The sequence below is a fragment of the Larimichthys crocea genome, chromosome X (genome assembly GCF_000972845.2).
Source record: "Larimichthys crocea isolate SSNF chromosome X, L_crocea_2.0, whole genome shotgun sequence".
NCBI lineage: Eukaryota > Metazoa > Chordata > Actinopteri > Sciaenidae > Larimichthys > Larimichthys crocea.
This window is the reverse complement of record NC_040020.1, coordinates 35,917,672-35,929,804: the sequence shown is the minus strand read 5'-3', so window position 1 is coordinate 35,929,804 and position 12,133 is coordinate 35,917,672. Positions and strand designations below refer to the sequence as shown.

Here is a 12,133-nt window from a genome sequence, read left to right as displayed (position 1 = left end):
CAAACCTATAATGGAATTTGTCTGAAGATTTACTAGTTTGATTTGACTTTATGGCATTTTCTCTTTCCTTCCCTTATAGTTCGGTCGTGCTTTCGCCTCCTCCGCTGTTATTTTTAACTGTTGATCTTTGCAGCTTTGGTCTTCGGTCATTTTACAGTGTTAGCACACTGTAAAATGTAGAAACAAAATGTGATGATGTGCAAAACATTGAAACCTCACATTTAATTGAAAATAGCACAAAGACAACTCATCAAATGTTGAAACTGAGAAACTGTAAAATAATATGCCCATTTTAAATTTGATGTCCAAATATTTTGGACATTGTTGATAAAAGACACTGTAAAAGTAAAATGCTTAAATAGAACAGCTGGTGGAACATCTGACAGGTGTATGATCAAATCAAATCAAATCAAATCAGATTTTATTTGTATAGCCCAAAGTCACAAAGTACATTATGCCTCTGAGGACTTTACAATCTGTACAGGGAGTGACACCCTCTTAGACCCTCGGTTCCAGTGAGGAAAAACTTGCCCACAAAAAACCTTTAACAGGGAAAAAAGGTGGAAGAAACCTCAGGAAGAGCCACAGAGGAGGGATCCCTCTCCCAGGACGGACAGACGTGCAATGGATGTCACGTGTACAGGACAAATCAACACAAACATATTGTACAATTACAATGACTGACAAAATGACAATGAATCACAATGACTGATAAAATGACAATGAATCACAATGAATGATAAAATGACAATGAATCACAATGACTGATAAAATGACAATGAATCACAATGACTGATAAAATGACAATGAATCCCAATGAATGATAAAATGACAATGAATTACAATGAATGATAAAATGATTACAGCAGCAGTGGAACCTGTGATAGAGATAGAGAGACACAGATGCACAGCAGCAGCAAATCATTAACTAACTATAAACTGTAATGGCGATATGGTAACAATAATGACAGTAATAATATATGTAGAGGACGTCATGAAGGACCACAGCAGCAGCCCGATCCATGAGACCTGCTGGACACAGAGCACAGAAACTCCAGGGAAGAAGTTTAGTTGTAACATGAATTAATGAGACATGTATGTTTACAGATGGTGGTGGTGAGAGAGAGGGAGGGGAGAGAGAGAGAGAGAGAGAGAGAGAGAGAGAGAGAGAGAGAGTTTTCAGTAAAGGGAGATGTGACTGCATCTTCAACCAATACCGTGCCTGACTAGGCATAACCCTGAAAGAGAGAGAGAGAGACAGAGAGAGAGAGAGAAGAGAGAGGAGGGAGGGGGAGTCCCCCGGCAGTCTAATCCTATGGCAGCATAACTAAGGGATGACCTGAGCCAGCCCTAACTATAGGCTTTATCAAAAAGGAAAGTCTTAAGTCTACTCTTAAAAGTGTTGATCGTGTCTGCCTCCTGAACCCAGAATGGTAGTTCCACAGAAGAGGAGCCTGATAGCTGAAAGCTCTGGCTCCCAATCTACTTTTGGAAACTATAGGAACCACAAGGAACCCAGCATCCTGAGAGCGCAGTGTTCTAGAGGGGTAGTAAGGTATTATGAGCTCTTTTAGATATGATGGTGCCTGACCATGAAGAGATTTGTAAGTAAGGAGAAGAATTTTAAATTCTATTCTAGATTTAATAGGTATTCAATGCAAGGAAGCCAAAATGGGAGAGATGTGACCTCTGATCTTGGTTCCTGTCAGAACACGTGCAGCAGCATTCTGAATTAACTGCAAAGTCCTAAGAGACTTATTGGAGCAGCCTGATAACAAAGAGTTACAATAGTCCAGCCTAGAAGTAACAAATGCGTGGACTAGTTTTTCTGCATCCGCTTGAGACACGATGCGTCTGATTTTAGCGATGTTACGTAAGTGGAAGAATGCAGTCCTCGAAATTTGTTTTATGTGGACGTTAAAGGACAAATCCTGATCAAAAACAACTCCAAGATTCTTTACAGTGGAGCTGGAGGCCAGGGTGATCCCGTCTAAAGTAACTAAGTCTCTAGAAAGAGAGTCCTGCCTGTTTCTCCCGTGTAGTGCCTTGTGTCTCTTCTCCACAAACAGAACAAGTGCCTGTGATCTCACCTGTCCACTTTAACACCAAGTAGTTTCACACTACACATCCCCCTTTTAGAAACAAGCCTGTGGCAGCACAGAGGCAGACATATCAATTCTCCAGTTCCTCACAATGGTCTCCATATCTGCCTTTTTTGTGATTCGCTGTGCCCAATTTACTGCAGTACATCTGCAACTTGCTTCTCAAGACAGTACATATCATTTGATCAAAGATTCTTTGCTCCAGGAGGATTGTTTTCATAGTTCATTTACAGAAAATCAACTGTGGCAATTTTAAGAACTATGATAATTAGGGATGTTTTGAAAAACCTTTCCTGCTTAGTAGTTTTCTTCCAATTACTTTATTTTGAGGACTCTTCTTCATTCACCAGTGCATTTGGGCACAGGGCCTTCATCAGGCCAAAAATACAGCCTATATACTATACAAAACGGATGCAATGTTTGTCAGTTGTCCCTGAAAGCTCAACACATACAGGCTTTACATAGGATCTAAAGGATGCTGCAAACTTTACCACTAGCAACTTTAAAGTAAAAGTGACTAACAAAAAATGTATCAAACATCAAACAAATATATTTTACAGTAAATTTGACTGCATGTACTTAAAAATAAATAAACAAATACAATTTACGAATCAAACTAAATTTAATATTATTAGCTGGAATAACCCGGCAAGATGCACAGAGATCCAGTACAGTGCAGCTGATTCAAGTATTATGAATGGCATGTTTTGTGTACCAACCATTGCACCTTAATAAAACCTATTTTGAACACATGGTTATCAGCGTATCAGTACAACAGTTCCAATCATACCCACCGTACGTAAAGATGAACACAAAACATTATAAAACATTATTTATTTCTTTATTTATTTTACATTTTTGACATACAACATAGACAACATACAGATAATAATAAAACCGTCACAATGATGTATGTAAGCTCCCTTGTGCAGAGTGGTTGTTCACCGTAGCTTCATTTTGGTAATAAATTGATGTCAGGTTTATTTTATTGGTTTGTTACAGGGGTTGCACTTGCCAGCTCATTGGCATCAATGTGTAAAATGATGTAGATAGATGCATACAACAAGACTGGCTGTCATAATAATAATAATAATAATAATAATAATAATAATAATAATAATAATAATAATAATATAATTATATACATAATTTCAATTATTAATTTTGAAAGTCTCACAGTTTCACATTGAACACGTGTCATTTTTCCATCATTACCCACTCACTGACTGTAATTTGCAGCAACACTGCAGCAACTTGACAATGGAGAATTTCTTTGGGTGTCACTGACAGGCCTATCCACCGCCTTCTTTTAGTGTTCTCCCAGGCATGTTAGTCAATGCAAGAGGCTAGCCTCGGAAGCAATCAGCCCCTTGAGGCTCCATTCTGCCTACAAATCACCATCACTACCAGCATGATTTTGTCTTTCCATTCAACCATTTCCAAACAAGTAAAACATGCGCATACAAATGATCACATCTTTGAAGCATGAAAGGATGCTCTCTATTAAGCCTTGACAGTTTTTCTAATTGCAATTCAGACAACATGTTTACTCTGTTCAAAAGGAAGCGAGATTCAGCTGGTAGCATTTGTTATCTTTAAAGGCTGGTACAGCTGCAGTGTCTGCTGGGAAATTAAATGGTGTTTATTTAGACATGGAAACCAAATGGCCATTAGAAACTTCAACCAACATCAACCAACAAATATACAGTGTCCCATTTTAAATTCCAGACTTAGTCAAAATTTGCATTTTAAATTGAATAACAACAAAGCTGTCCTATGTCACAGAGAAATGTGCCTTTTCTTATAGGACAACATTCATTCATCTATTGTAGTTTTGTCACACAAAATACAGTGCATACTGTTCACGTGTTTGATGGTGCTTTCAGGTACTGAATCACTGAAACCAGTAAATAATGGTGGGCAGACATAAACTGCAGTCTTTATTCTGTACCTATATTTGTTGTTACTCACTACAAGGAGGTTTTTTACATTTCATTACCTCTGATGCATTGTGCCATTTGTCTGACACTAGAAACCAAACCTAGCACCAGACTGGAACACTGACATTATGCCTGGCATAACACAACACTAGTTGTGTGGTGTGGTTTCCCATATGTGACAATGAATAACCCTAACCCCACAGAGACATTTAATTATAGCTTTAAAAGTATAAAGTTTCAGTATTTTCTATGAGTAGTGCAAGTAAATTGTTTGTGAGATGAGTTTCCAAATGAATTGAAAAATGTCTTCTCTCTGACAGAAAAATGCATCGATCAATACAATGAAAACAAGTGAAAGATTTCATTTTCATTTTCACTATATCTAAAATAAACATGAGGAAGCTCCCTTGGGTATGTCACACTGTAGAAAGGCATTTTGCTATCGAGAGTTGAATATGTTAACATTTGAGGCTCTTATTGTCAGTGGTACCACCAACATGCTGCTCTCATCTCACATTTACATTTCTGTCCTATGAATTGATGAAGACAGCCAAATCCATTATTAGTTTTTGCATTTGTGAGGCTTATGCCAGGATCTGGTGATTAATGTGTTCATTCTTAGCCATGTCCTCACAAGATGTTGCTGTCTCTACCATGTTGATGAGTTATGATACAATTTTTCTTCTGAAAAGAATAACCACATATTTCAAGATTATCAAAACAATTGATCGTGTCAGGCATTTTCAGTTTTGTTTATTTTTTAACCCTTTCAATGTTTAAATCATAAAATAGCTGGGATGAATCTTGTTTCCACACCTGTTTGTGCAGATGTAGTTTTGCTACCCTGAAAATAATAATAAAATAAAAATGTGTCGTGGCAGGGTTGGTAAACATGAATTTCATTTTTGTACTCACAGGATTTCTACCTATGGAAGTTCTGTTAAGTAATATTTTTTAGGATGCTCTCATTCAGCCACCTAAAGTGGACAATTGCAATTACTCTGCTAAAAGAAATTATGCTGTCCTGTTCCTGAGAGTTACTGAATGTGATCTTCAGCCAACAACTTCATCCCGCATAGAAAAAGAAAAGAGAATAAATGAAGCTTGGGGAGATAGTGTTTGTGAAATGATCCCATCATCAGAGCTGTGGGAAATGACTTGCAGAACCTGTGGTTCTGAGATCTGAAAGGCCAATATTGAGTATGTACAGTGCATTGTGTAGTGAAGCAGAAAACAGCCAGGGCTGAGGCAGGGGAAATTTCCAGTGCCTGTATTTTCCTAGCACTCATCTCCTATGTAATGGCTCTGTGATTACAACAATGCACAGCTGGAGGTTCTGCTGCTGTCCAGGCTATTTTATACCTTGCACCCATTAGCTGCTTAGCGGGGGGATTTTTACAAACCACTTTATGTGTGTGAGGTAGGTGGGTATTGATGACAAGAGCAGGTCCAAGGCATGGCAATCATCCTGTGTCGGGTGGGACAAAGGAAAGAGAGAGACTGTAATGCTTTTTATTATTCAGCCTCATTTCCCCAATCATCAAGCCCCTGATTAATTCCCTGTGCACACAGAGATAACTTAGGGACCCACTGGCTACAGAGACGACAAATGTCAACCTCCAACTAGGGCAAGTGCCTGACAGTTCACCTACTTTCTTCCTCTCTTTCTCCTTTTTTTCCTCTTCTCCCTGGAGCCTGCTGATACTGATGCTAGATGAGATGCTAACCCCCATTCATTTCATTTCCTGTCATTCATTAGAGGGTGATGACGTATTCACTTTGTTCTGTGATTTACTATTCCCCACCATTGAGGAAGGCCGGTCCATATATATGAAGAATAGATGCACATGAAGCTTTGTGGTTCTTTTGGTGATGATGTCAGTCAGTCAATCCACCACTTAAAACTATTTATTTAATTTATTTAAAACTCAATTATTTCTACTGTTTAACTCTTTGGTACAGGCATGAATAGTTTTAAGTTGGTTTAAGACCAAAAAGAAAAACCTCAACAAAAAAATATCAGTTACCTTCATAGGTAGCACACAACTTAACATTCAGCACTAAATATAATTCCACTCTGATAGAATTAACGATTAAAAAAAAAAAAAAAAATCAAATCAATTAGATTAGAATAATGAAAAAGTAAATTGAAGCACCACGGTAATGTGCTGTAGTAAATTGCTTCAGTGGTACAGCCCTTATGATTGCCCAATTGTTTCAGCATCATATAATTTTATACTTTTTTTATACTTTATACTAAAATCTCATTTATTTTGTTCAATAAAAAACAACAAAGCTAGTTAAGTCTTTAGTATAATATGTCTAACCTGAATTCTAATAGAATTTTAATGTGTGTTTAATGTGTGTGTGTGTGTGTGTGTGTGTGTGTGTGTGGGCAGTAGAACATGTTAAAATATTATTAAATTCCAAACACAACAATGTACTCTGGCAGCTTTTTAAAAATGTTTTTTTTTTTTTTTTTTTTTTTTTTTCTGCACGGTGGAGTATTTTTATTTGATTTAAATCTCTCCAGCACTCTGGTATTGTACAGTCAAATTGTTTTGGACAGGTGATTTCCTGCAGTGCAGACAGCACAGACAACCATAAGCTGCAACACAGCCAAAGTGAGAGAGGCTGTTAATCACGAAGAAGGAATTAACTTCAAAGGGATTTGAAAATGTCCATGTGGGATGTAGGCTCTAAGATGAATTATGCATGAAAAATGCTTCACTAGAGTAATGTGCTGACACAATTTGTCACACGCCACAGGAATACCTAAGTAACCATGTTCAAAGAGTTGATACAGTTAGGTGGTGTCGTTTCTTTGGACCGTTGGAGGTCGTACAGCTGTGTAACATACACCGACTGCACAGTGAATTACTTAAGAGGCCTTAAGAGGAAAGCTGGGAGCCTTGATATACAGAAGCTTTGAAAAAAATCACTCTTGAATTTTATCTGTGAGCATGTGTGTGTGTGTGTGTTTGTGTGTGTGTGAAGCAGCAGGATTTGAAGGCTGGGCTTGAGGCCATGTATCATCCTCAACCATCTTTAAAATCCTGTCCTGCTGTCTGTCAGATTTTGGACGATGCACATTTGCGCGCTGACATTCTGATGGAGAGGGCGGCAAACAGCAGCAAGAATTTCAGAAACTCAGACAAAAATCTGTTTCCTGAGTTCAGCAACTGAATCTACACTTGATGTGAGAAAACTCAATGCTCTCACTCGACTCATTTGATTATTCTGTTCAAAGTGATGTTGTGAGACACTATGCTGTGCCAGAGAGGAATTTAAGAGGAGGCTAATGTGGCTAATGTGAAAAAATATTAAACGTGTCTGTTTCCTGTCAAGGCATCCTAAACAATTCAGTTACTGACCTGTTTTTTTTTTCTCTTTAAAGTCTTCTTTGAGTTCAACATTCATTCGTTTGCAGTGACAGAGTGTTCCTCTGCTGAGCAACAGCATCAGGTTAAGAAGTGATCATAGTTTTATTAAAGACTGCTTGTCACTTTGCCTACTAAAGAACCAATAAGGTTGTGCCAATGAGACTGACGGATAAACAGAAAGAACCATGAAAATGATAAGATGGATCCATTCTGTCTTGGTATTGGACAAGCGGCTCAGGTTTGTTAACCATGACAGCCACTGTTAAAGAGACGCTTCCACATGTCCTTCTGTCAATCATCCTGCAACCTGTCTGAAAGCTAACTTTGAATGTGTCACAGGGTTTCACCTCCATAGTGTTCATTCAAGGAAAACATAAGAGAAAGTCCTAACTAGTGATGAAAACATTTAAAATAAGACAGCATATACTTTGTATAACATCACCACAATATAATAATCCAAAAATCATTTGTTCACCTCTGTAGTGTTTTTGCTATGGTGTCTGTTTCACACATTAATATAGTCATAAATAACAACATGATTAACAAACTGCTCTGGAAGACTTCCATCTTGGCAAAAGGATTCTGCTGAAGTGGAAGACTGAAGACAAAAACAGTCTCTGTTTGCCAAGAGCATAAAATCACACATCCTCATCTAGAAATAATTATAATTGTAAAGCAATATATCATTAAAGTATATCACAGTATAGGATGTGCATGTCACTGTCAACATATATGTAAAGGAATGTAGCCCTTCACAGACATCTACACTTTGCCTCAGTTCTATCATCAATCCCTGCTTCTGTCTCACTGTGGAGTGTGGAATAAATGACTGCACACTGTGGAAAGTTATTTGTATGGTTGTGATTAACCACTGATGGTCTGACATGTTTTTACACCTTTACTCACTTTTTAATCTCATAGTTGAACTCCAACACTACATTCAATATAAGCTATCTTAAGCTCACACACGATTTATGGTGCCACACTTAACTGTCCCTCACAAGAAGGAGAAGGACTTTGTACTGCACTGACTGTCCAAACACCTCAGCAGGTGGCGTGTGGTGTTCAACAAAGAAATCCAATATCCACAATCAACTTTTGTTTTGAGTCATGTTCCCAGTTATTGCACTGATAAAGAGTGCATTTTCATGACTTGTCTTGCAGTCGGTGCTTTATGAATGGAATTCTCCCCACCACAGACTAACTGTGACTGATCTTGCCTGATGTAATTAGTACACCTGGTGCTCATCTGTAATCAATGCACACAAAGAAAACAATACTCCCCCTAGTGGTTAAATTGGACACTATACATACAAGTGGCTCCTCCATACCCCCCACATGTAAATGTATGTTCATCAGTTGCTTTGTGTCCCACTCTGCTGAAGACAGGTCACTACTTCTGGAAACAGTTCTTTAGGTTTATTTTATTTGTTGATTTTAATGTTTTTGTAAAGAATTTGGATTCTTTGTTGGACACAATCCTGATTTGAATTCAGTCAGAAATGTTGTTGTTGCTGATTGGTGGGCTTGGAGGGGCACCATGTAAACGGATGTGCATGTTTTCATCATTTGTATACATCATTTGTATAATACATATATATATATATATATATATATATATATATATATATATATATACAGTCAATATAATAAACACAGAAAATGTTTTGTCATGGTTTTTATGCTAACTGCTTGGTGTCTTTCTTGAAGGTTAGAGTTAGAAATTGTATATACTGTGCTGCATTCTGCCATATTAATATCTCTGCTGGAATAAGCGTGACAGTTGTTGTGTTGTAGCTGTTTTGTCCTTGTGGAAGTCAAACAGCAGGATGTTCCTTTTACAAACCAGACTGTGGTTACTCTGCTTAGTTCACCTGAAGACAACACACAATTTCCACTTTAGCGACAGAGGAAACACACAGGAGGCACCAATTATGTGCCGTTAAACTGAAGCGACGCACTAAAATTGAAACAATGCAAAGTGTCAATCTGTCACTATTTCAGTGTATCCCCACTGGGGCACACTGCAGGTTTGCTTTCGATTTATTTAATCTACACAGGCACACTGGTGATACTGTTTATGCATCAGACACCCACTGGCTCGTTTTGACACAGTCCTCAGTGGGTTGAGTGATCGAGCCTGTGAGTTCTGCTACCTGAGGAGAGATGAGAACAGCGATTGTGTGATGATAAACTGATAGTATAAAGTCATCTGTTGGTCCAGGCTGCTGGGCCGATACATGAAAGTCAATCACAATCAATCACACAATAACAGCTTTTAGACCTGTAGTGTCAAAAGAATGGGGCTTGTGGTACGCAGATTAAAACCATCACAGCACACAGGGAAAAGGGATTTTTGCATTGTGTGACCAGCAGAGAAAACCTGCTGTGTTGTACTCTAACTATCTATCGACTTTAATGACTATGCAGTCACATTGCTGATGTTTGTATTTATTAGTATGATTTTACAGTCCATCCAAATAGCTCCAGGTGATTTCTCTCTAAATAACACTGTCAAAACTAATCACCTCTAACCCCTAAAACACACTGCATGCGGAACGGCTGCAGAACGGCTCCGCTCCAGAACAGCTGCGTACTCCGCCGTCAGCCAACTCACACAAAATCCGTTTGTGATGCGCTCAGGCGCGTCTCCGCCTGCTACAGAGCGTCGCGAGAACGCACGAGATCTCGCATAATCGCGCGATATTGCCGGCTGTAGTCTCTTTGACTCCTGCAATGGCATTCCACACCGAATCTTTTTTATGGTGTCCTTCTAAAAAGGATGTGAGGTGTCATAAATGATTACGCCTGAAAACCCCTCACCTGTGGACTTCAGGTCGGCCCCGCCCATTATGACGTGTTCTTGTAATGAAACTCGATCCGTGGTGAACACAGAGTATTTTATTTTGAAAATCAGCCGGGGTTTTATTTTGTATTTTGTAGCTGACTTCCTTCCCCGCACAATCTGCTCTGTGCTGAATTTATGCGGCGTGCTCCGGCGTCCGTGAGAAATAGAAGCTCTGCGTATGTGTGAAGGAGGGCTGCCGGTCGCCGCAGTCGTTCCGGAGCCGTGACGCAGCGGGGACCGAGACTGTGTGAACTGACACATTGTGTATTTTAGCCTTAAGAGTCCCTTTAGCTGTTTTACTGAATTATAATTGAGTCTTGAAACTAGAAGGGGAACTTTTTTTCCCCTCGAGGTGATGTAATTTCAAGTTCCATGAAAAAGGAACAATACAGTTTGCTGATTTATGCAGCCACTCACCTGCAGCAGTTTGTTCATGCAGCAGAATTAGCTCTGTGTCTGTCTTTCTAAAGGTCAGCTCAAATATTTAGCATGTGAAGGGACTAACCTGATGTGCAGACACTTGATAAAATACATATAAGACCGAATGTGAAAACATCAATCACTGATCTCACTCTGAAATTTAAAGATTTGCTATACTATTTAAATAAATGACAAAATATCTAATCTCTAACTGTCTTCCAGAATAACATGTAGAACATATTAGACACAGCTATGGCAGAACTTTACAAATCATTGTTGCAAAGCTGAAAAAGTTTGTGGCACCAATACTGGAGTAAAGTTATCCAAGGTGGATGTTTTGTTAACACATTCATCCAACCTTTATGCAAGAGTCATAAATACTATGGCCTGTAGAGGACTTTGTCATTTTGATATACACGTGGCTTTTTTGGGCATTTTCTCAAACCACTGATAGTGTTGTATTTCTTGCGAGGACAAATGAGTATATTATTACTTTCATCAGCAGATTGTGCTGCGTGTAGCGTTCCCTAAACAGTGTCTCTCCTGTGCCTTAAAGAATTCCTCTACTAACAATTGAAAACTCAGAGGAGTCATTTGTCAGAAAAATTAAATGATGATTCTGATTTATTATAATAACTACCTACTTTTTTAGTTTTGGCATCATTACTATCTCTTTATGATCACATAATCACGTACACCCCAAAGTAAATACTGAAACAAGAGAAGAACATCAGAAGTCTGAGTCAACAGTTGAGCTAGATTATCTCTAATCCAGTTTATTTGGAGGTAAAGCAGAAAGTGAGTGTGCACTTGAACCAGGTGGATCATCTGCTCATGTTTAGCTATGATTCCACATTGTCACGGTGACATAGTGAGTACATGATCATACAGTATTATCATGAGGAACAAGGTCAGAATCATGAAAAAAGACGTCACGCCACAGATATGTTATATAAATTTTGTCAATCTGTGATAAATGATTTGTGAAGATGGCTGATAAGATGAAGCATTTGTACATAAATCATTTGCACATTGAACTCTAAATATGAGACTTTAAGTGTGTTCTGATAAACCTGACCCTCTCCCCTCTCTGACTGTCTTTCTCTAACAGTCTGAAGAATCAGATATGTGTCCAGTGAGCATGGGACGAAGATAAAAACCAACTATTGGATTGATGTCAGACAAGCTGTGATCGGCTTGCCCTGCTTTTTCTGCCTCTGCCCTGCTTCTGCTCTTCTCCACACCTCAATTCAATTCCTCTCTCTCTCCTCTCTTCTGTCTTTCACTTTGTTTTGGCTGCCCCGACAAGGAGGAAAATAAAGAGTTTGTTTTTTTCTTTTTTGCAACACTCTGCACTGCATCGACTTTCTTACTTGTCAGTATACTGTACACTTTAAACAGCATTTCTGGCCACTCTTAAATCATTCACCTTTGACATTC

General features: G+C 38.6%; 1 protein-coding gene across 1 annotated transcript in view; it reads left to right on the top strand.

Annotated features, from left to right (window-relative positions):
• Nucleotides 1-12,133, top strand: part of zmat4a (zinc finger, matrin-type 4a) — a 108,155-nt gene that overhangs the window by 94,097 nt on the left and 1,925 nt on the right. Inside the window, exon 6 of the mRNA XM_027282929.1 lies at nt 11,805-12,133. This exon is cut by the window's right edge and continues 1,925 nt beyond it. Coding sequence (XP_027138730.1) covers nt 11,805-11,832 — 28 coding nt within the window. The 3' untranslated portion in view covers nt 11,833-12,133. The remainder of the gene's footprint in view (nt 1-11,804) is intronic.